Raw genomic sequence first — 26,367 nt, 5'->3', positions numbered from 1 at the left:
CTCAAACCTGGGAGGGAACTCGACTTATTAAAGTGGAAAAGCACCCTGAGCTCAGGGTGACACTGAGTGGGGAGGAGAGAGGCTGGTTCAACATCTCCATCTAAGAGTGACTTGGGAGGTGGGGAAATAAATCAAAGGTTAGAGCCTTCGGGAAACTAATAAGGCTGATCATATAAGAATCTCATATACTGTAGCCCAAGGCATCATCTGACATATGAAAGTGTTGGAGCAGATAGCATTTCACACAGCTGTATAACCTTTGGAGTACAAATGAAGAAAAGCAGGTAAACGGATCAAATCTTAAGCAGTAAACAGTTTTGGCTTTATACACATTGGTAATATATGGTGTTCCTGTTTTCCCATAATAAGACAACTCATTATTGACTTACATATCAACTTTCATTGCAATAAATACAGTGCCAACAGTACACCTTTCTCACAGCAGGCACTCAGATTTGTCATCAAAGGAAAAGCACAGCTGTAACTAATTACTAATTACAACATTAATGGCTCTGTTCCATTTAGACAATTCATGTGAGGCAGCATGCACAACACCAGGGCTCTCAAACTGGCTAACCCAAATGTAAGCAAGCTGTTTAAAACTTCAACTAAGAATTATTTTCCTTCATTCTGACAATTTATTTTCTTGATTAATTATAAACCCAAAGTTTACTGTCACATAAGACAAATCCTCACAATTGGAAAGCTGGAACTAATGTTTGGCATTTGTGCTGGAGAAATTACAAGAATAGTTTGACATTTTGGGAAACAGGCTTATTCACTTTTCTTGCAGGGAGAAGATTGACTCCACTCTTATATCCGTCCGTTAGATATAAAGCTACAGCCAGGATAGTCTTAGCTTGGCAAAAAGACGAGCATAAACAGCTAGCATGGCTCTGTCCAAAGGTTAAAAATATATCTGCCTACCAGCACTTCTAAAGTTCACCAACTAACACATTACATCTTGTTTGTTTAATTAGTAGAAAAAAAAGTGTGAACATGAGTTGGGTTTGGGTTTAATATGCTGCCTAGCTGTTTCCCCCTTTAAGCTAGGCTAAGCTAACATTTACTGGCACCACCTTCATATTCAGTTACCTACCCGTTACAAAGTTACACTTCCTTCACTAGTATCTCAGCATCATACCTCAAATCTCTGGTTGCTGACTTTTTTGCCTTTCTTGTTCCAGACAATCTTGGGCTGTGGATCCCCTTCGGCCTGGCACACAAAGGAGGACACTCCCCCCTGAACTCCTGTTTGATCGTCTGGGGTTCGCGTAAACCTTGGGGGTGCTGTGTGGAAAGATGTATACAAAAGTTAAGTGAAGTTCCAACTCCCAATGTTGCCATTTGTGTCAATGCTCCTAATATGACTACCATTCCTACTATACTAATACGCATTCAACTATTCTGTAATGGATTATTGTGCTTTTCTACCTGCACTTAGCACCAGATTTCCACTTAATATACTACTTTCATTCACATATCTGTAGCATGAGACCTCTGTGTGTGTGTGTGTGTGTGTGTGTGTGTGTGTGTGTGTGTGTGTGTGTGTGTGTGTGCATTTTAGGTGAAAAGAGAAGAAGAAGAAAATGATGCCGACATGTTTTCAAAAATCCAAATTCAAACAAACCATAAAATTGTTGAACACCGGTTGTATGTGTGTAACAGTGTGAATTATTAGAGTACGCATGCACCGACGCATATCTGTCTCTCAGCGTACAGTAGTTGTTCATGTTGGTGGCTTTGTGTCTGTGTGCGCATCTTCTTTTCAGTACATGTGTGTACACGTTCCACCATGTTTTTCCTTGTATCCCTGTACCACCAAAGAAGCTTAATATTTCTGTGCCATAAAGGATTTATGAAGACTTACTCCTGACATGACCACTAAAGCCCCTCATTCTGGGGACGCCAACAATATCATAACCACAGCCTCCACTGGATTGTGACATCACGACATCAAAAAGATTCGGCACGTCAGTCACGGCACGTCACCGTCAGCTTGCCTAATGGCATTCCAGCCAAACCAGAAAATCCCTACTTAAGGGCTTACCGCCAACCGCCCTGACAAAGGGAGAGAAATTGCTTTTTGCTGTTTAAAAGGAGGGAGGGAGAGAGAGAGAGAAAGGCTAAGCTTTTGAGAGAAGAAGAGAAAAAGAGAGAGAGAGAGCGTGTGCGTTGAAAGAGTGGGGAGAACTGAACAGAAGAGCGAGGGAGATAAAGGAAACGAGCGAGAGAGACAGATGGAGAGCAGAATGGGTAAGGAAGAGAGTTCATGAACGACAGAAGTGGAGTGAGAGAGGAAGATGAGAAGTAGGTGGATAGGGGAGAGAGAGTTTGAGAGAGAGACAGAGAGGGTGAGATAAAGACAGCGAGAGTTAGAGAGAACGAATCGTTAGAGTACAATCGTAGTAGAGAATGGTCGGAGAGCCCCAAGCTGCCCAATCACCTCTACACCTCACTGGCTCACGGCCAAATCTACCTCAATGACTGAATTGAACAGTGTGTGTGAGAAAGTGTGAATGTGCGCGATTTTGTGTGCGCTTACTTTCTGCCAGTTTAAGTATATATACACGAACTATGCACATATCTGAGTGAGCTTGTGTGAGTTCATATATGTATTAGCGACAAAAAGATTATTTGATTCAATGATTAGTCGATCAACTGACAAATTACTGATATATTAATTGAATATTTTTAGGCAGTGGGTTGAGCACAACAAGCAATATGTAGATGTCACAATGGACTTTGGGAAATTATGATGCTAACTTTTCACTTTTTTCTGACATTTTGCATCTAAACTTATCAGACTTATCAATTTATCAGAAAAATAGTTGTCTTAGAATCATCTAAGAATGAAGCCCTAATATATTTACTATATGCACACAATTTTCTAAATGCATGCCAGAACACTGTACGTGTGTGCGTGATACTTGAGCGAGTGAGCAAATGTGTGTGTGCCCATCTGAGAGAAAGAAAGAGTGATAGGAAAAAGAGAGAGAGAGAGGGAAACAGAAAGAATGAGGAGCGGGAGAATCGCTCTCTTAATCCTCTTGCTAATCTCTCCCCCCACAAAACAAATGAAAAGTGTAAAGCCAGCAGAGCCATACTAAAAGGCACGGTAGATCTTTCAATTGCTTTTTTATCTTTCCCCCCTTCTCTTCATCTCTCTAGCACGATCCTTCTCTTCATATATTTCCTGTTTAATTGTCTTATGTTCTCTCTTTCTAATATTTTGCCCCTTTATATTTCTACCCGCTCTTAATTCTTTGCCACTGACTCACTTCTTTCACCCCCTTCACAGCTGCTCTCCTGGCTCCCTCTTTCATCCTCCTCCTTGCTACTCTTTCTCCATCTCCTCCCTCCATCTCTGGGGTGTTACATAAGTCTTCCTGTCACATTGACTGACTTAATGAGGAAGGGTGGGGGGTGCAACCGTATGCTCTACACTTTTCCCAACTCGCTCTCGCAATTCCTCTTCTTTCTTATTTTCTCTCCTCCCCTCTCTTTATGTGCTCGCATCCTTCCTCTCTTCCCCCTTGTCTCCCTTCCCTCGCTCCACCACTTTTTCTCCACAATTCATCCTCCCTGTTTGCCTCCTTTCTTTGTACTCGTACCCCTCATCTGATCTCTATTTATGTCCCAAACGGTTTTGTCTTTTGCCAAGATCATCAGGGTCTTTTTGGCCGTGCTGCTTGGTAGGATTAAGCGTTGACATTTAGGCCAAGGAAGGGAGAGCTCAAGCTCCAAAGGGCACTTCTATAGTTGGAGTACTTTTAGGGGAGGGAAGGGATGCCTGTTTGTTTATTTATTTCAAGGACATACGATTGGAAAAAAAAAAGGATTGACTTGGAAAATTCACACAAGAACTCGTTCTAAGAGGCACTTTGCAGCAGTCACATGCTTAGGCGCTCGTGCATGTCGCCAGGCGCTCCCACAGCCTTCCAAAGTTTCCCACTTAAATTGACCCAAGATGGAAGTGAGGGGAAACTCTACTGAGTGAGTCCGTGGAGAGAGATTAAGATGGAATTAGACAGTGCCAATCTTTTCCCTCTTGGTTTTGTGTGTGTGTGTGTGTGTGTGTGTGTGTGTGTGTGTGTGTGTGTGTGTGTGGAGTGGATGGAGAGTGGCTTACATAAATGTCCCCATACAGTGGGATCTGATCTACACAACATATGGTCGGGATTACAAAGTAAGATAACCTCTTCGGACCACTTTCGAGTCACGGCTGAAGAAGTGTTATAAACTTTGATTCCAGGGTGTAAGATCATCTTCACACAGAAATAGAATAGAATGGTGGCCTAGAATAAATATTTGATTGCATAAATGGTATTGACTTCTTCATACATAAATCGCAAATATAGGTAAAAACTGGACTGCTATGCTTCTACTCCAACCCATGTTTTTTTATTTTATTTAGCGAACCGTGACAAATGCAACACTATTTCTGCAAACTGTAATGGGGCTATGGAGGTTCACTGGAGTAGCAGAAAAGACAAATAGCAAGACTAAATGAAGCTAATGACACTTTGTAGGATGCTACCGGGACACACTGTAGCTGGCAGATGCTGTCTTAACCTAGAGGGACAAAGCCAGAGAGATCGAGTTTGTAAGAACAGATGCTAGCACACACCTAAAGGGAGTACGATTTACGAATATAGTGTATTAAGATTGGAGATATGTATACATTTAAGAATGAAAAGTTCATATTTGGGAAGAAAAACAGAGAAACAAAAGATGCACGTCTCAGGTTATAGCAGCATAGTTTAAATAAATTATAAATAAGCGGCTCCCATACTAACTCGCACACGAAATGTGTGTTTTATCCTCGGGATTTAAATTTAGATTTAGAAAACATGAGCAAATGTTTAATTTGTTTTTATATCATAAAAAAGGACTTAGTATAATTTATTCTGGGATGCACCGTGCTACACGATCTAAACTCTCACAGGTTCTATAACTCTGCAAAACAATGCAATTTATGTGCCTTCAGGCCTCATCTTGTGTGGCCTCAATCACTTAGCTGATCTGATGCGAAAAAGCATAAAGCAGACAGGCCTATCCCAACAAAGCAAATCAACAAAAAGCAATGGACTCAGCAGCACGAAAAGGACCCACTCTTTCTGATTCTGCAGCTATTAAAGTAACAAATTGGGAAAGAGAAGCTTTGAGATGCTGGATTACCAATGCAGTATAAAATCACAGATAAGAATATAGAACGAGTGAGCTTTAGCTAAAAGGAGCAGATGTTAGCTAATCCTACATGTGTGTTTGAGCTGAATGCTTGGATATTTCTGCATTGAATAGTGGATCATCCCTTTATTGGAAGAAGGGATACATGGTTATTGAACTTCCTGATCAGATATATATCAGGCACATCCCCTTCGGACACACTCAGAGATGATTCTGGGTGTTTCTGAGGCTGCGTGGACATGATTTCATGTGCATGAATAGCTTTTGTGAGTATCTGTGTCTGCATGTTGTAAGTTTTGATCACATCTGAAAAGGCTGCTCTGGATGTTGATACAACTTGCCAAGCATCTGTGCCTGCGCCTCATTTTCCTGTGTATGTGTGTGTGTTCATGTCAATAGTTAGGCACGTAATGAGTAATTTACAGCCCTTGCCAGGGAAAGATCAAGCTGCATAGTGTTGTATGTGGTGGTGTGCGGTTTGCTGATGTTAGAACTGAGAACTGAGTCAGGCTCGTCAGACACGTTGAGGAACGAGGCCAATATCAGGGCCTGAGCCAGGGCCATGATAGTCAGCCTCGAGTGTGGGTGGGCAGCTGGCCAGAACCATAACTTAAAACACATTAACATCAAACCGACACATTAAGAGCAAATTATCAGCTGCTCGCTTTCGTCCTGGAAATGAAATTGGATTGCTGGGGCCAATAAACACAGAGAGACAGCTATCATCCTTCTGCAGCACATATAAGTGTTAATTGGAAAACATTTGTTAAAATGGGACATTTCATATAAAAAAATGTACTTCTAAACAATTATAGTGCTGTAACTTTGTATAAAACTTCACATTAATGATAATATGTTATTCAAGTTTCATAAAGTTTAAGTGTCTCAACCAAATCTGAAGTATTAGATTATCTATTTAAAAGACGGTTTTCTTCTCATATGAAATGACGCGCTTATGACTTGTGCTTTGTCACTTCTCTGTATGCATATAGATCGTCAGTTGTTTGGACAACTAACAGCTGACGTCACAAAGCATTACTTTTAAAATGACGCAATAGCAAAAGAATAAAGTGCACTTTTACTGCCGATAGGGATGCATGTCCAATTAGTATGCCACTTACCCACTATAGCTACCCTGGGGTCTGGCTAGTGCCGTGTTAATCAGGGTTAATTTGTTAGAAACACAAGGGGAGGATTAATGAAGAGGGTCTTCTTTTATACACAGATCATTAGAAACACATGAGCAACCCACTGGGTGCACAACTTTTTCTGGGTCAGGGCTGGCTTCCCATAAACATGAACAGAGGGTTTTTCTCAGTGCTGGTCACAGGGTATTACTCACAGACCGCTGCTCTGCTAAGTCAGAGCTAAGCTGATGCTATCCAGGCCTCTTCACAGACGGGTGCATCTGCTAAGCTAATGCTAAGCTAACGCTGGTCAGATCCTATTACTCACGGATGGGCGCACAGCTATGCTAGCTGCTAATAGCTTCATCGCTGTGGGCCGGCTACGCAGCACACTTCTCATCATTATGGACTTTCCTTCTCTCTGCCTTATAGGCTACACCTCACTCATGGATTTAATGGAATACAGAAGTTATTGAATGAGTTCAAAGGGTCACTTTGCCACAACGGTGTGTCAGATAACTGATTTGAAGGTATATTCTGTGCCCCGTACTCAGAAAACAGTAGGCTGCTCCTAAAGCTGGTAGTTGTTATGATAACATAACTTTGATTGACATTTTAATTTTGTATATATGACTTCTGAAAATGTTTTCGATGTGACCCATTTCTGTCACCTTCTACGGAGAGATATTTGCACTGGACATGATGGAAAGAGGACGTCAAGCATTTAAATTAGCCTTTTTATTTTTAAGGTTTAATGTCATATTCCGGATGAGCATGAGCTGGCACATCACCACCAGAGCTGAATTTTAATACAATGCAATAAATTATTCCAGAAAATATACCATGAATTATTTAGATAATGAATGGAATTAGTTTGGTTGATAAGTGGCACGTTAATTATAAAAATTAGGAAATTAAAGGACAATTTTAGCGCGATTAGAGTTTTGCTCATTTCTTGTATTACTTACTCAACATCACTGTAGACTTTTCTGCAATGTCACAGAAGATTTATTTTCTCTTATTTTCTACTGTCTAGCCATGTTAACCCTCCCAATGTCTTGAGGGTAAAAATGAACCGTTTATTAGTTTAACAGCAGAGAAAACTAAATTAATTTTATTTTTCAGTATGAAATTTGATGACATTTCCCGGCCTGACTCTACCATCAGGAAAAGTGAATCATCTCCCCCCTCTTTTTCAAATAAAAGCTGTACACCATCAAGATACAAATATTGTCTATGGGCCTCCTCCTGCATCTCTAAAACTCAGATCTAATTTGTTTAATATTTACACAACGTTTTTAAACTTTGAGTTTTGTACAGTCAGTGACTTTAAACAATCAAGATATAACTTGTTGAGACATGAAATATGGACAGTCTTTATGCTAAGCTAGGCTAAGCTTCTGCTGGCTACAGCTACATTTTGAATGGACAGATATAAGAACGGTATCAATCTGCTCATTTACATGAATCTTCTGCACTAATATTAGCATATTGAGTAGAGGGATTTCACCAGATTTCTCTGTAATATAACTATCTACTCCTGTATGCAACATTTCTGTAATCAATCATTGCATGTAGAAACAGTGAGAAATGATCTCTTAAGACTTGACCAGTATGTTGATCAGTGTTACACTGGAGGTCTTTTGGTCATTTCATCATCACTTCCAAGTCCACAGGAGGAATGACCCAGTGCCACCATCGTGGTCTAAACTGCCGAGAGCAGACGTTGGCATTTTTAACTGTGGTTATGGGCAACAATTTCAACCGGGATCCTGCCTTTTCTTTGCACTTTCATTACGTCAATCAATCCCAGAAAAGAAACACAAACTGTCTAAGAAAATAACTGCTTGACTGTGTTTCTCACCCTCAACTTATCAGAAACCTTTTACTTATCAGATTCTTATCACAATCTAATCTCTTGTCAACTCTAAGCCCTACACATGCTTGCATATACACATATAACAGACAACTACAAACTTGTGTGGCACTAAACATAAATCCTTACTGATATGCCTCAACTCACAAATCATTGGCACACGTGTACTGTATAACAATTTCTGCGCCTTCTTGTGTTCTTACCAAAGAGTAACCAACTGCATCCATTGGAGCAAAGGTAAAGCCTTGAGCAGATTTATTTACAGAGCCCAATACCACTCAAAATGTGCCTCAAAGGGCTTTACAATGAGTACAGCATACTACACCCTTTACTGTATCCTGAGAAAGTATGGTATCTTTTCAAAGTATATTCAAATGCATCAAACATGTGTAGCTTTGTGTGCAACTGCAGGGCGTGTTACATTGTACATTTCAAACCTAAATATACTACAACTTAAGTTAAAACTAAATAATAATGTTTTGGGTTTTTTGGAATTGAATTATTATAATTTGTTTTAAACTAGGCTCATTTGAATTCACAAAAAACGAACCTGTCACGTGTTGTGGAAGAACATGTTGCTTTTTATAGCAACTTAGACCTTTGAACTTATAACGTAAGGGAAAGTTGAATGACATACTCACAGGTAACCGAAGAAGGCTCCTGTCTAAGCTCTAGGTGATCAATGCCTCGCTCAAGGGCTCCGAAAGTAAGCAAAAGTAGCAGTGCTGTCATTGTAGGAGATTGACCCAACCACCTTTCAGATTCCAGTCAACCTCAAGGCTATGCGAGTTCTGGCAATATGGTCGAATCCTAACACATCAATCAGTCATAGCATGTGCAAGTTCTGTGTTTTAAATGTTGTACTCAGGCCTAATATGTCATGTGTGGAAATGTCATTGACAATAACTGAGAAAAACTGTCTTTTAATGATGTGTCAGTTTTTCTTTTCTTTCCTAAACCTTTGTGGAAAAAAAAGAGATTGGAAATGCACAAACAACACATAAATGATGTGATGCAAACCGAGGCTAAAGAGTTTCACATTACCAAGAGCCTCCATAGGCAGAATCCTAAACCACTCATGCTTTCAAAATGTACAGTCTGCTTACTAAAGCACGGGGTTGCTTCCCTTACTGTAGCCCCTGAAAAAGGAGCTGTTTTGTTGTGTTCTGTCACACAGACATGCGCGCACAAACACACGAGCAGTTGTATATCTGATGGAATTGTTATTGTTACATCCGAGCTACAAGGGGAAGGACGACAGCTTGTTGGTTTTGGGGCAAACGAGGGTCAGCCGAAAGAACCCTGTTGTTACATTGTTTCCCGTCACCCTGAATGACACGCGGAGAGATGCAGTTTCTCGTACGGGGTATCTCACTGCGTACATGGAGCGGTGGCCCAGTTTGTGACGGGATCAGGGAATTACTCTTAATCCACCAGATAGATGTCATATGCGTGCACGCGCACACAACCACACTGAGAAACGAAAATGGTGGCGAGAGAGAGAGAGAGGCAGAGAGAAAAGCAGGGAATAAAAGAGGAATTTGAAAAAATAGGTGCATTTACACACGCAAAGCTCAGTGCGCTTGTATTGTTACACCAACGCTTGTGTGCAGAATGCACATATGGTGCAGTGTCATGCAAGGTTTCCAACTATGACCATGGGATACTGTTCCATCTGATTGCATCTTATTACCCTTAGTCCACTAATGTGTATACTGTATGGGTGTAACTTGTGTAGCAAGCATGGCTGTTAATGTTGTTTAAGTTAAATAAAAAATAATGCCTCTATCCAGACATAGAGGAGGAAACTAAAAGGCGGCCTCTATTTTGTAAAATCCTATTATGCTTGAAATGTATTCCATTTATCTGGCACTAAGTTTGAGTGAAGATAAGCACATCCGAAAGCAATTTTGTGAGTACATTTAACATTTCAAAACATGTAGACACGCGACGTGCAACAAAGATGTCAGTGTCCCGACAGCCTCTGTTTGAATTCTCAACATTTAAATCTCGGAGTCCCCACTGTTGATATTAAAAGAGGCATTGTATGTCATACAGAATGAGATAAAAAGAGAAAGGAACAGCCTTTCCTCCCTTTCCCCCCCTCAAGCCCTCTGTCCCTCCTTTCTCACCCGATTATATGGATGTGCAGAGAAGAGGCAGCAAGCGAACAAGAAAAGAGCAATGGAGAAAGTCACAGCGAATGAGACGAGGGCACGGGATAAAGAAAAATATAGACAGAGGAAACCAAGGATGAATCTTTTCCACCCTCTGCTCCCCTAACCGCTACAGTGGAAGTCTGGGAGCATCATCGTTTTGATGGATGACTGGGCCTTTACTGGCCGACCCTGGAACTTACACAGGGGACAAGAGGGCAGGAGGCTGAAAGGAAAACAAGAGTGGTTTGTGGATGTGTGCGCTATTACTTGGGTCTTGTGACGGTGCAGTTTTAAAACATTGCAGGACTAGAATGGCTGCCTATACTCATGTGCTTGTGTGTGTGCGTGTGTGTGTGTGCGTGTGTGTGTGTGTGTGTGTGTGTGCGTGTGCGTGTGTGTGATGATATATGTTCAGCACGGTACAACCACAAGCTTGGATCCACGTTGAATTGTCCTTCCAACAAACTGTACCAAACATGCTGCAAATGTATCTATATATGTATATATGTATATATATATATATATTTTTTTTTACAATATTTACCATAACATCATTTACACTAATGGAACACACACTTTTCAAAAGAAATATTCAATTCAAAATTCTACCAGACACCACTGTTACTGAGGCCTCTGACGGGATAACTCCCAGATGTTTAACAGCATGGTTGAATGCTTGAAGCTTGAATGAGCTCCTCTTTCTCTTCCATTATTCTCTTTCAATCTGCTACATCTTTTAGTCCTCCCACACTCCCCTTCTGTCTTCATATCTTTTATCCTTAGTCTTACCCCAAATCAGGCCGTTTCATCACCGCTGCTGTGAGATTCAAAGCCGCATTTGTCAACTTGACAAATTGGCAGCGAGGCCATGCCTGGCCAAGACCTTCTCTTACACAGGTAGACTCTCATACTAAGTATGTTGATACACGCACACACACTCGCATCCCAGGAATTGTTCAGGTTTTTAGAATATTTTATTCATCAGTTTGCTTATGTAAAAGTCATATGCTGGTTTCAGGAACGCCGATAAGCTCTCATTTATAGGGTTTTTAGCAAAGCTGAATGTGGTAATTTCAAAATAAACCTTCGCATGTAAACAACTTAATGTCGTAGAAATAGAAAATACATACAATTACCAGTGTAGTGATGGTCTACATGCTGAAGAAAGGCTGGCACTAATTTAATTGATGATAAACCGATTATTGCTTGTTTGGTGTTGTCTTCCATTATGATGGGAGATAAGAGGGGATGGAAGACGTGTCCGTAAAGCCAGACTCAAAGGAAGGAAGTCATAGATGATCAGAAAACTGGATCATGTAAGAATCAAATATAAAGGGAGGTGGTTGTGTTCTGAGTATTTGTAATTGTTTTGGATTTATGTGCTTGTTGTAGTGTAATACAGTCAAATTCAAATACATACACAGGGAGATGAAGAGCTAAAATATTCTTGCTGCATGTAATATACCAAATATGATTAAACTGACCTAAAATAATTAGTCGACAGAGAATAATAATCTATTACTTATTTAAGTTATTTATTTATATTTGTTATTTTCAAATGGCAGAAATTCTAATCTTCAGCCTCCAAGTTCCAGTTTTCATAGCCTTCTATGATAGCAAATATCTTTGGGTTTTGGACTGTTGGTTGGATAAGACGTCACCTAATAGGCTCTGGGAAATGGTGAACATGTTTCACTGTTTCCTGATATTTTATAGACCCAACAATTAATAGAGAAAACAATCGACAGATTAATCAGTAATGAAAATAATAATCAGCTGCAGCCGTAATTAAAACCAGCATACGACTCATAACCAGAATACTAATGTGTATGTTCCTGATAAATACATTGGAATAGTGACAATCAGGGATCAATCAGGGATCACACACACGCACACACACACACACACACACACACACACACACACACACACACACTCACACACACACACACACACACAAAAGCAGAGGAAAATTATCTGATTTGCCATATGTGTTCGGTCTATCCATGCCAAGTAATACTGGGATGGACAAAAACAGCTGGCCTTATATCAAACCTACTACCCAACACACACTCTCACACACACACACACACACACACACACACACACACACACACACACACACACACACACGCACACACACACAGATAAACATATACACACACTCACGCGCATGCAATAGGGATGTGACATCGGGAGTTGAGTGGTTTGTAAGAGAAAATTAGGTCATTGCAACCCTGAATGTGCTCGTGTACACGTGCATTTAAAAGATATGTACTGCATATATAAATGGAATTGTTTCTCTTTATGCGTATCTATATCTGTGAGTAGGCGTGTGAAAGAATGTAAGTATATGGGTCTGAGTGTGAAAGGACTCACAGTCGGCATCAGCGAGGAAGAGGAAGCTTAGGAGGAGCAGGCCTGGACTGGCAGAGTGCATCATGGGATATGTCGACACATGCATGCTGTATCCACCGTGAGCTCACTGCCTCACTGTACAACAGGATGATAGAAACAGGCCCTCACAACCTAGGGAGAGAAAGAAGGGAGGTTAAAAGAAAATGCAGTCATTAGACTCGTTCCAAAGTCTAATTTAAAAGTGTTTCAGATGTTATATAGTCTGCGCGCACACACACACACACACACACACACACACACACACACACACACACACACACACCAACAAACACACTTGAAGTGTGTGAGTTCCCTCTAGGCTTTACACTCCAGTTATGCAGCTGCCTCTCCTCTTCTCGCTTCATTAGGACCATACACTCATTGCCGGAGGTGTATTTTGGTGTGTGTGTGTGTGTGTGTCTGTGTGTGTGCGTTAGAGAGAGAGTTCACAAATTAGCTGATGAATTTCAACTTATGGCAAACATTTCGTGTTAAAACATCAGTCGGCTTCTGAAGTAGATTTTTTATCTCCCAAGTAAGCAAGCGACAGCCTCATTTTATTCCTGCTTTAGTTTTTGCCCGTTACACAATCTACAAAGCATACGTCAATACAGGATTTCCTCCAAAAGTACGTCAAATCGGGATGATTTCATATTGATGAAAAGGAATGAATGGCTTTAACATGGAGGGGTGGAAGAGATGGAGCGAGGGATTGATGATGGATGATGAGGAGATTAAAGTGGGAGGAGACAGATCTGCTGGCTATGTTGCGCACAGTGTTGGGTCAACATACAGTCTCTATTCTTTCATCCTTACCTCTCTTGCTTTCTTAGACTCTCTCTGTCTCTCCCTCTAGTCATTTTGGTGTAAATATTATAAATATTTATACCTTAAATCCAAGTTTCCTTTCTCTTTGACTCCTCTTTTGTTTCCTTCTCATTCATTATGTCTTTCACTATTTTTTTCAAGTATTTCTCTCCCTCTAGTATCTTCCCTTTGACTCTCTCTTTGTCCCACTGTCTGTCCAGCTGTCTCTCTGCCATCTGCAGTGCCTGGTGTGAGTGTCTGGCATTAGAAGAGACAGGCGTCAGTCTGTGTCTGAAATCTCACAGATCAAATCACATGTCACAATGAGACATGGCAGATCACTGCTGCTGTCCAGAAACTGACAGTGCTGAGTGAGAGGCGACGAAAGTGAGCCGGGGCAAAAGAGGGAGACAATGCCTCGATGTGTAACAACATGCATTGTTGCATGAATGTGCACACCTGCACCGAATGTGCATGCATATGGGCTAGCTCAGGCATATGTTGAGGCCTCTGCATGTGCATGTATGTGTATATTACCGCTGATTGCCTGTGCCGGTGCTGAATTGCTTCTACAGTTTATAAGCGTGTGTATGCATGCTTGCAGCTGTGTGTTCCTGTGTCATGCAGTCGTGCATGTGTTTGTGGGCTTTCCAAAACTGGACAAAGTCATCAGCCGCAGCAGTCTTAATCCCCTCCACTCCTGAACAAGCCATCTGATTAAAAAAAGACAAGGGGGGTAGGGGTAGAAGAACGCTAGGACCCAGAGCTCTTAGCATCCCTGCAGCCAAGGCAGCAAACAACTAAACCCACACTGGATTTTCCACTTCGTTTGGTCTGAAACAATTGCTTTGGGATAACCTAGATCTGTCCATGCACAAATTAAGTCCTGTGCACTGTGATTTACACAACTACAGTAGATATGGGAACTCAACCATACAGTATAAGTACCTTCTGCATCTACCCACATCTCAGGGAAATTACTTTTGAGTTACTTTTACTTTTATTTAGTTTTAGATATTAAACCTATTCACATTTGAGTTTTCAAGGGGCCATTACCATATTTTATTTATTTATTTAAGTGGTGTTTTTAATCAACATATTTACATTTGTGAGCTCACTTTAGGAAACCTTAAAAAGCTATGCATTTGAAACTAATGCATATTGGTAATACGCTCTGTTCTCAACCGTTAATTAAGCCGCATTTGTGCCGCAAAACTAATACCCATACTAAAAGGTAGATCACTGTTTAAAAAAGGGCATCTATCTCGGTGTGTGTGTGTGTGTGTGTGTGTGTGTGTGTGTTTGTGTGTGGCCACTAATCACTATGGCTGATTCAATGTCACTGGAAAAGCCTGCATTATTTAGTATCTCACTTCCCAGCATGTCACGTTAATTAAAGAGCTAAGATAACGGGGAGAGAGAGCGAGATGAGAAAAAGGTGTGTGGAGGGAGGAGAAATGAAGTAGAGTGGTAAACAGAGCTATGCAACGGAGAAGAAAAGAGACGCGGGTTGGAAAGAAGACCAACAGAAGATAACCTGACACAAACACAAACACACACACACAGCCAGGTAGTCACCAGATTGTAATCTGGGTGGCTGTTGTTGCTGGTATTACTGAGGGCCTAACAGAAAGGCTCCCTCAGAGCCTGAGTTTCTGCCACTGCTGTGGATCACAGTCGGCTCAAAGCCATTCACTTACATTAGTCCCTATCACTCAATTATACACCGTCTGTCTGGCCGGGCTTGCAGTGATCAGTCACACTTATCTCTGGGATAGCTTCTGACAGAACAAAGACTGACTCAAACAGTCACGGACTGGCTTATGTTTTTTCACATGACAGACAGAAGGATGCATGTGGAGTAAGATGAGGAGAAAGAGGAGAGAACAGAGGAAGAGTAGGACATGAGAGAGACAGAAAAGTTGGAACGTAAGATTAAAATATGTTTATTTGAAACCGATAATATAATGGTTATCCCCCATTTATCATCTAAAAGCAGTATAAACATGTACAGTAGTACAATGTTTATAACACATAATAATGTTGTTATAAGGATAAGTGTTTATTAATGTACAGTTATAACTTCCACTATGAAGACATATTTTATATTATTACAACTGTGTTATATTATATTGCCATTCATTATCTGTTTATATAGCAGTATCCAGTTATTACTGCGTCACAGGAGGCGTTTAAGTTGTTAACAACCACATCAATAATGTATCTGCTTACAACTACGTTATAGTGTGTTACAAGCCTTTGGATACATATATATATATCGAAAACGGGTTTAAAACCACCGGTTACATTATCAACTGGCAACAAAATAATCTATATTTATTATAAATTGTTATTTGATTAACTGGCTGTTTATTGGGTTAACAGCTTTTATTTATTTTCCGAACCATTTAGAGGGTCAGTTATTACATTAACTGGCAGTTATTGCATTATGAGTTGCCACGGAGCGAGACAAAACATATTATTAAGAGATGGATCGGAAAAGTTGTGAGATGGAAAGGCAGAAGTGAAAAAAAAGAAGATGAAAAGAGACCAAAAATGCAAAGAAATGAAAAAGAAAGTGTGGGCGGATGATGAGAGAGAAAGAGAGAGAGGGGATGGTAGACTACAAAGCAAAGGCGTAGAACAGCTGGAAGGGACGTTAAGAAAGATAGAGACAAAGACAAAAGACAGATCCTAAAAAGCATAGCTTAAGGCAAACCGTGTGCCATGGAAAAAGAACACTGACTATCCTAATTTGATTTGATATTCCCAAAGCTGCGCCACCAAATGTAATTAGACATACTAATTAAGTTATCCTATTCGACCTGTTGAAACAGTGGCAGACTGACAGAAATGTCAATGAAGAGACGATTTGTATTTGTTGCATCATAGCGCTGCACGAAAAACAAGATAAGCTGAATGGAAAAAGCAAAGTTTGCGTCCTCCTCCTTTTCCTTTGAGGACGGTGGCAAGCACAAGTCATATAGTAGCTGTCAATCAAACTGACAACAAAATGGACCAACCACAGGATGTTATGATAACATATATGTGATGTAAGCATTTATTCAAAAGACAAGCTACTGTTAAATCTATCTTAAAGCCTTACATTGTCAAGGAACAGAGGTGTGCTGTCCATGTGTCCTCCTCCTAGCCTGCAAGATGTCTCTTTTTGTCCCGTTTCTAATGTTTTTCATTACTTATGATATATGTGACCCAATTGCAATCTTGACTATTAATGTTCATAATGAGTTATTTCTTTGTGACACAGAGAACATAGATAAACATATAAGGTGCAGTAATGTGCTGAATAAGTTGCTGTCAGCTATTTTAAGTGATGTGATTTCTCCACGTGGGTCGATGTCTCTAAGAAGTCAGTGTTAACAAAAACTGGAGGAAAACTAAAAGGCAGAATTGTATAATCTTTGTCTTTGGTTGGGTCCACTTGTGGGAAAGGACTTGGTTTGGTCTCACAGAGTATAATTTTTTTTGTCAACTGTTGCGTCCATAACTTTACTGCCATCACGTCCCATCTCCACGAGTGCTGTCTGTGTGTAAGGCAGCACTGAAACAGTTTGGTGTTTTACAAACATAACTAATGTGTACCTTAAATTCTTCTTATCTCAGCCTTTTCCTCTGTCTCAATTCAGACGCTTTTGACTACAACCCTTTGATTATCTATTTGAGCGTCAAAAGAAGTTGAAGATGCCGCCGTGCCACTCACAGAACAATGTGCAAACACACACTCACAGCAGATAGATAACAAGCGGTATGGAAATAAGATTTGCAAAAATGTCAGCAAAATAACAAAGTCTCTCCCCTAGCAAACAAAACATAGCCGGAAATGGCTTGAAGGGAGAGTGTTTGTTTGATGTATATGAGCACGTGTACACACACACATACACAGTCATCTCCCCCGGTGCACACAAACAGCCCAGAGCTCAGTGTCAGTGTCTCTGGGGACGGCAGCTGATGACATCGTGCTGTCATGGAGATTTGAACTGTGCCTGTGTATGTGATTCACCTACATTTAGCACGCAAAAACAACCGCCGTATGTGCTGTACTCTAAGTTTGTGTGTGTGTGTGTGTGGACAGAGAGTGAAAGCTCGAGTAAACCACCGCTTTAATTCTGCTGAAAGTGAGTCAGACGCTGGTATTGTGGGGGTGGACATAAACCACATTCATTTAATATATCCGCTTTATTTTCTTCAGATACATAAGCATATCTGTTCATATGCATATTTTCCATTCAGTAATAAATAAGCCTGTCAATGGCTTTGTTTCTTCAATCGCTGTCACATTATCTGTGCATGACACGTTAAGTATTGTGAGCTGGCCTCCATCTCAACCTTCTCATCCTTACCTTTAACTGTACTATACCCACAACAGAGCTGTACACTTCGGATTTGACACTTTCACTCGAGCTGGACTTAAGTTATAACACAATTTCCTGAATGGGCTCTCAATGTAATTTAGCCAGCACTACTTTCCCCCAAAAACACAACGGATAAATGTAGTTTATGTGAAAGGGCATCGCAGGGGAATGGGCTGCTACATCATTTGCTGAGGACCCTAGCGATCCCTTAACTTCCCTTATATAGCTGTGAGAACAAATGACCAAAGAGTAGTTTTCACTGAGGGATGGAGCCCCAAAAAGTCTGAGTAGTCATTTAAGCCGGGCTTTTAGGACACTGGCAGAAACAAGAAATCAATAAGACAAACTGAGAGGAGAGGAAAGGGAAAATGTGATTGATTGAGATGAGGATTAGGGCTGTCTGTCTGTGCTCAACTTATCACTTCCTCTGGTTCCCCAAACACTCTGTCCTTGCTGCCTCTCTCCCTTCCACCTTCATTTATTCCTTCCTCCAGCCTGACTCCTGCTCTCCCTCCCTCTTTCTCTTCTCACCAATCAATTCCTCTCACTTTCTATTCCTTTCTTCCTATCTCCAAAGACATAAACAAACTATTATTTCTCTTCTCTACTCACCTATATATTGTTCTCTGCTGAATAAGAGGAACTAGGAAGTCACAGGAAGTTTGGCGGTTATTATATTCCCTTGTATCCAGAATAGGAAATCCACAAATTCTTTACACCATAGTCGAGGTTTAGTCATTTTTTAGATTGTAGAGTCCAGCTTCCATTTTCATCCAGAATATATTATTCATTTTGATTTCAAAGTTCACATTGCAGGCATTACTCTCTTTCTCTCTGTTCTTTTTCCTTGATGTTTGAATAAAACCTTTTCAGTTGGTCCTCCCAAAAAGAAGCCTTGTCTTTTTCAGCAGCAAGTTGCATCAAAAAAACGACCTGGTCCCAACGCATTAAAGATGAAAATCCACATTGTTAAGACATTGCTAAATAATGAGCAGACATCGACAACGGCAGCCTTTGTGAGCCTTTGTGAGCCTGCTTGGATAGATGATGTTGCATAGACATTTATAAATCACTGTAAACATTGTAATTGTGGATGTAACAGATGAGGACAACCACAAAGACAACGCATTTGTATTCATTTATTTCAGCAGCGACACAACTGAAAAATACTTTGTTTCCTTTCTTGGCCTCAGCAGACATTACATCCCAGCCGCTCCGCAGACCGCGTGTGGACTGTTTGTTTCCCTGCGGAGGGCAATTTGATCACATCAATAGTTGATCTCTGATTGTGTCAGTTACACAAAAAGTACAAATCCCTCCCATCACTACTTTCCACCTTGTCGCCATTCATCTCATCTCTCGGTCTGACATTCTCTGACAAAGCGGCTGAAGTGTTCAAAAACAGCTGGACCTGTTTAACGTCTCTATTAGCAGCCAGGATTTCATCAGCATCTAGCCAGTGGGTGGTTCCAGTTTTTCCATTCTGATGATAAAGTGTTCTAAACAACAGAGACGAAGTGCATACTGAAAAAAAAGTGAAAACTGTGCACTAAACAGAGTGCTGAACGTGGCCAATCGAAGGGTTAAGCCAGCTGTGACTAACAGGCCCACGCTGGGCCTCTATTGGACCGTCTCTGGCGGCCATCCACGATATTGAGAGAGGAAGAGGGAGAGAAAGAGAAAGAGAGGGAGGGAGGTAGACGAAGAGGAGTGGAGTTGAGTGGATTAGCAAGAGGTGGGGGGATGACAACATGTAATTACCTATTTACCCAGCCCTTAGTGGAAAACCTCATTGACGGCTAATTGAGCGGTACATTAGTGAGAGGGTCGTAAAGATAGCAGCAGGACTGAAGAGGGAGGGACGGAGGGAAGGAGTGAGAGGAAGATGAGATATGAGCACCAGCGGAGAGGCAAGAAGGTTAAAGAGAGGGAGATGGAGTCTGAATGGTGGAGTAAGAAAGATGGCTGAGAGGAAGGAGAAAGTGTAATGTAATGTGGTCAACTGTGTGGTGATTCTTTGTCACTGTAACTGAAGCGCTGATGTAAGCTATTTTAAGTAGCAAAGAAGAAATAACACGATAGAAAAAGTGCTTAAACATGAGTCCCATGTTTTCTGAAAAGCAAAAAAGCATCTGTAGTAAAATGTATTTCAATAATTAAAACGTTTTTACACTTTAAATAAAGAAAAAGCAATTTGAAGATGTCACCTGTGGCAAATTGTGATGGACAATTAAAATAACAATTCTGATGTTTTGTACACCAAATGATGAATTGATTAATCATCGGAATACCCGGCAGATGAATCAATATCAAAAATAATCGTGAACTGCAGCCCTAGTGCATTCAATGTGAGGCAATTCCACAGTGCTAATTTACTGATGTCTTAACGTGTAAGGTTTATCTTCATGTTCTAAGTGGTCCAGGTGGCTCTACTACTTTATTGGGCAATTTGAACTAGAAAAGTACATCATATTTTATGAGCTCATTTTATGCTTTGCAAGTAAAATCTGAACCTGCAAAGTAACTAGTACCTACAGGCATCAGATACATGAGATAAAGACTATGATATGCATCGTAGTGCAGTAACAATACTTCATAAAATTGAAGTGTTTGAGTCAAATTCCAGTACATTAAAAGCTGCACTGCAGTAAATCTACTCGTTCCATACTTCTAAAGTTGTTGTGCATGTGCGCTTGCATGTGTATTTGTGTTTCTTATTGTGGCCATGATACACTCGGCCTCCAGCGGCGTACAGTAGAGAGCCTTTAGTGCTGGGGGGGAAAGTGGCACATCGGAGGCAGTCATCTCTGTAATGTGTTTTAGTACATGGATGGATGAAGGGAAGGATAGATCTATGGATGGATGAGCCTGCAGTGTGGTTACGGTGTGACTGCTGTGCCCCTGTGACATGCTACACATACTACTGTGGGCTACCAAGACTGGACACACATCAGGACGAAACATGTGTGCTGACACAGGCACACACACACTCACACACACACACACACACACACACACACACACACACACACACACACACACACACACACACACACACACACACACACACACACATACACACACACACACCTACTGATCTAGCTAGCTGGGTGACCTCCACAAGCAGGAGGAATACAGCAGTAATAATTTACAAGCCTTGAGCGGCTCGAACGTTCAAATAAAATATGGATTTCCTCCAGACCAGAAGAAGGCTAAACCTTCAATAACTGGACATTTTATCGACACAGTGCTCCAGTTTTAATCCATCTCCCACATCCTCTTTTACTACATACTATCTAGACTGGGGATTCAATAGCTGGTGGTTCTTCAGTGTGGAATAGGCAGTGCAGCCCTTTACCTTCCACTTTTTACCCTGTTAAGAGTGCATTTAGCTGAGCTCTTAAGCAAGAAGTAAGCATGCACCCATTCACATAAACAGCCACACACATCCCACGCCCCGCTATGACTGGGTGAACCTCCTGGGTTTTCTTTGTAAAGAGGAAGAGAAGAATGAGGAGGAATCACGCAGCAGTTCATAAACCCTGCTTCATGCATTCATTGGATTCCACAGTGCACCACAAGTTAAACGGTGGACTTCTTATTGTGAAAGAAAAACACTTTCCTCTCCAATGAGCACGAAAGTGACTGCTGACTTATGCCAGATAAAGAAGAGCTCTGTGGGAATGTAAGAAGGCACACTTTCTCCATGTCTCCTTCAAGGTGATTTCACATGGACAAATTAAAGTAATGCCTCTCTCCTTTTCATCTATTCAAATACAAGCTGAGAGAAAACCCAGAGGAAGATCAACATCTATTTAAACTGCGAAAGGAAGAAACATTTGTAGCCACAGAAATAGAGCCAAAATGAGTTTGACACGTCAACTAAAGCATAAAGAATAACAAAAACAGCACATTGAAGGTCAAAGGGGATGCGGTGGACAATGGAGTCCAAAAATACATTTCTTGATCAATCTTCTCCAATGTCATGTTAACAACGGCTGAGAGAGAAGGATGGGGTTACGCATGCTTTTTCCTCAGATTGATTTTGGCCAGCACAGGAGTGGGAGTACATGAATGACTCAAAATAACATGCAGGGAATTGCAACGACGCGAACACTATACATGCAGTGCAAGGAAACATACTGCAACATCCTGGCCAACTCTATAATCAACCTTAACTATTGTAATTAGGAAGGCAACATGTGACTGTAACTAGATTATATCTTACATATGGTGCTGCCAATTTAAAGCATGTGAGAAGTCTGCTAAGAAGTACAGTACAGATGCATGCTCGTTTCTCCTTAACTAGGTGTCTATGTGAGCAGAGAAATATATGCTAAATACATGCAAGGATCCCAAAAGAATTAGCCGATACACTTTGTCACATACAGTCACATAGATGTCACATATGCTAAATCTTCTGGCATTCTCCAGGGATACTTCCACATGCTGCTGATGAGAGTACAGTGTACTGTACACAAAACCTCATATATTCCACTGGTGGTTACTTTATACGGATTATGTTGCGTATCTTAAAAGGACGGATAACTGACAAATGGAGAAAAGTGGGAGAGAAAAGAGACAGAAAAAAAGAGAAGGTCTCATCCCTCCAAGTTAAAAAGAGACACAGAGAGAGAGAGAGAAGAGAGAAGAGAGAAGGAAGAAAGAGACAAGAGAAGAGGAAGAGAAGGACAGGGCAGAAGAAAAAAAAAAAAAAAAAAAATGAGGAAAAAAAAAAAAAAAAAAAGGGGGGGAAGAATAAAAAAAAAAAAAAAAAAAAAAAAACAAAAAAAAAGGAAGAAGGGAGATAGGAGAAGGTTCTCTCCCCTACAAAATGGTTTAATATTAAAAAAAAGAGAGATCAAAGGAGGAGAAGAGAGAGAGAGAGAGGAAGAGGAGGAGACGAGAGAGAGAGAGAGAGAGAGAGAGGAGAGAGAGAAGGAAGAGAGAGGAGAGAGGAGAGAGAGAGAGAGAGAGCGAGAGAGAGAGAGAGAGAGAGAAGGAGAGAGAGAGAGAGAGAGTGAGAGAGAGGGAAGAGAAGAGAGAGAGGGAGAGTAGAGAGGGGAGAGAGGAGGGAGAGAGGAGAGGAGAGAGAGGAGGAGGAGCGAGGGAGAGAGGGAGGGAGAGAGGGAGAAGGAGGGGGAGGGGAGAGAGAGGAGGGAGAGAGATGAGAAAGAGGGAGAGGTGCTCTCGAGGATAGGAGCGCGAGATATCTTCTGCGCTCCTCTTTGATTCTCCTCTTTCTACGCTTCGTTCTCGTTTCTTCTCCTTTTTCTCTCTTTCTTTCTGTCTTTCGATTTCTCTCTTGAGATGAGAGAGAGAGCCAAACCCACATCCCCTCTGGCTCCGTAATTAAGACTGGGGACAATAAATATGTAATGGGGGCTTTTTCCACCAAGTGCGGCTGCCTCTCCTTCTTGGAGATGGGACCGCAGGGAGACAGGCCCAGGAAGAACGACTAAGTACATTGGTCATTAAAAATGGATGCAAGGAACACCGGCCCTGACTGGCCCCGTCAACCAACCACCCAGAATGTTGTGATGGGAGTTGCCGTGGTTACAGGGCTCCCAAATGGTCCTTGGTTGTCAGAGTGAATCAAATCAGACATCCGAGCACCAGAGCCAGCGCCTGCACACTTCCTAGGCTTGCTGCCGCTGGGGGCACCACAACTCAATGATGTCATTGAGGAAGGAAGTTCGGACCTGCAGTGTGTGTGTGTGTTTAAGATTTGAGGATATGTGTGTGTGTGTGTGTGTGTGTGTTTGTGTGAGCATACAAAGAAGAGACAGAGGGAGAGGCGGTGAGCAAGACAGGTAAGTAGAAGCGATGGAGAAACTGACAGGATTTCCCGGACAGTCCCCAAACAAAGTTCTGGTAGCGACTGACAGAGCTCCATCATGATCCAGCATGTTGTATAACAGCAGGGTTGCTTATTTGAGTTCCATCAGTGAGACTACTGTAGCGTTAAACAGATTTGAATGTCATTGCTTATTGACTTCCATAATATGACTTGTGTCCTACATAGATCTATCAGGCATGTATTGTTACCGCACATTTGTTGAGAGACCATTCAGAGAAAGTGAAATCGTAAAGGAAAGGACGGATATTTTTAAGAGAGTGTAGAGTGGTGGAAGAAGTACTCTGGGCCTTTACTTAAAGCAATAGGAAATTTGCTTATTCGTTTTCTGGTGCCGAGGTAGATAAGAAGATTAACACCACCTTGCATTCAATATATAGCTTCAGCCAGCAGCCATTTTTCTTAGCTTAGCAATAAGACTGGGAACTAGTCTGTCCACGGGTAACAATATCCACCTACCAGCACCTCTAAAGGTCCCCAATTAAAACTTTATATCTAGTACGTTTAATCCGTATAAAAGATTAAGTACAACAATGCATGCAGGGATTGTCTAGCAATCAGCCATGGAATAGTCTTTCACGTAATCTCCTGTAAATGTAGTTTTTACACTTCAGTTTTAGTACGGATTAAACAAAGAGATGTAATATATTAATTAGCTTAAGGGGTGCTGTCTCTCCGTGTTTCTAGTTCAGATTAAAGCTGAATTAAATGGACAGAAATGAGAGTGGTATGGATCTTCCCATCTAAATGTCTAACTACTCCTTTAAGGGAAAGAAGAAGTACCACAATGACAATTAGACTGTTCTGCATTCAATTAGACTTTTTTAAGTCAAAGTGCAGCTCTATTATCTTGTGCTTAAGGTATCAAGTAAAAGACTCATTTATATAAATGTATTATTTTGTAAATGACATTATTGTTTTGTTATTACTGATGAAGCAGCATCCAATGGAAATTAACATGCATTTTATTTTTCTATAGCAAAAAGCATCTAAGAGCGGTATGTAAGGCGTTGAGAATATCCTCCTTCAAGTGTCTTTATAGTCTTAATTGGGATCAATGGATCCATAGTAATTCATTAGCCCTATTACTTTAAAACATATAATAACTTTACAATTTTGAGTATATGATATTCATGCATTTTCTTTGCGTTTCCCAATTTTAAAACGTAGTCCTTGCGTTGAACAATTTTTGGACAGTGAAAACAACATGTTTTTTTCTTATCTTGAGTGTTTTCAACCACTAGTAAAATGTTCTCTTACATAAGAGAAGAGCAAAAATAAGGTGAATCCCAGAAATCGATGGGCACTAACAAAATAACAACAAATCATTGATGCGAGCAAAAGTACGAGGACATTTGTTCGCTTCCTGCATGAGGCCCAATGCGTACAACTTATAGTATTTCCCTCTGAAATGTAGTGGTGTAGTGTAAAGTAGCATAAACTATAAATACTCAAATAAGTACAAGTACCTCAACATTGTATTTAAATACAGTAATTAAACGTACTTGATGAGAAAATTGCACGATGAGGTGAACATTACAGTGTAGAATATGTGATGCTGTGCATGCAGGACAGTATGGACCATAAGTGCATGCATTTCCCTCTGTGTGTGAGTGGGTGTGTGTGTGTGTGTGCGTGTCAGTTTGATCTGTAGGCCTCAGAGGAGAGAAGCCCTGTATGGTGCTGTATACAGTATGTTATAATAGCTAGTGACAGTAATGCAAGCTTGTCTTACGGTAGAGGAGACTGGGGGCCACGGAGAGAATACTGAGGAGGAGATGGGACACCATGGGGAGCACACACACACACACACACACACACACACACACACACACACACACACACACACACACACACACGCACTGATTGATATGTGACATGCAGTGCACTGCAGTAGATCCATGTTCTTATTTAACCATAACAGGAAACGATGACGATGAAGACATACATGTTGCATTGTACCTCGCAGCTTCACGTTTGATAAATGGACCTACCACACACACACACACACACACACACACACACACACACACACACACACACACACACACACACACACACACACACACACATGCAAGAGAAAGATGGATGTGGAGAGGCCGCTGTCTATCAGAGCGTGTCCTCGTTTCTGTTTCACTGATGCTTCTAATGACGTCATCGATCATGACACTGCACCATTGGAGATTTAGGAGTCAGAGGTCAGGGAGAAAGCCTATAGGCTGAATTAGATAAGCACTGAAACACCCTACACATGGACTGTAAATACTCTCCACTGTATACACTATTATCACAGAAGGCCAAACAACAGCTTCATCGCTTTGACTACTTGAGCCGTGCATCACTTGTGGAATTGATGTCAGGGTTGACTTAAGAAAATAGTATGTATTGAAGATGCATCAAATAATGTGCTGAAACTGAGGATATAATATGATACTCTGACAATGGTGGCACTTTACATACTGTAAGTGCCAGTGCTTGTTTTTTTAGGGTTAGAGAAGAGGGAAAACTTCATAACATGCAGCAGCTGCATCCTGAGATTTTAGAAAGCTGTTCCTCGAGACTAGAGAGTCAGCTGTTTGAT

The 26,367-nt window shown here is 41.0% G+C and overlaps 1 protein-coding gene across 14 annotated transcripts in view; it reads right to left on the bottom strand.

The window, feature by feature from the left end:
* ptprdb (protein tyrosine phosphatase receptor type Db) overlaps window positions 1-26,367 on the bottom strand; it is a 138,214-nt gene that overhangs the window by 49,619 nt on the left and 62,228 nt on the right. For all 14 annotated transcript variants that reach the window (XM_029446150.1, XM_029437531.1, XM_029445326.1 and 11 more), the window contains 2 exons: window positions 12,732-12,881; window positions 1,145-1,290 (listed from right to left, as the gene is read on the bottom strand). In XM_029446150.1, coding sequence (XP_029302010.1) covers window positions 1,145-1,290; window positions 12,732-12,816 — 231 coding nt within the window. In that variant the 5' untranslated portion in view covers window positions 12,817-12,881. The remainder of the gene's footprint in view (window positions 1-1,144; window positions 1,291-12,731; window positions 12,882-26,367) is intronic.

This window comes from Cottoperca gobio, chromosome 1 (genome assembly GCF_900634415.1).
Source record: "Cottoperca gobio chromosome 1, fCotGob3.1, whole genome shotgun sequence".
Lineage (NCBI taxonomy): Eukaryota > Metazoa > Chordata > Actinopteri > Perciformes > Bovichtidae > Cottoperca > Cottoperca gobio.
This window is presented reverse-complemented; position numbering and strand designations above follow the sequence as displayed.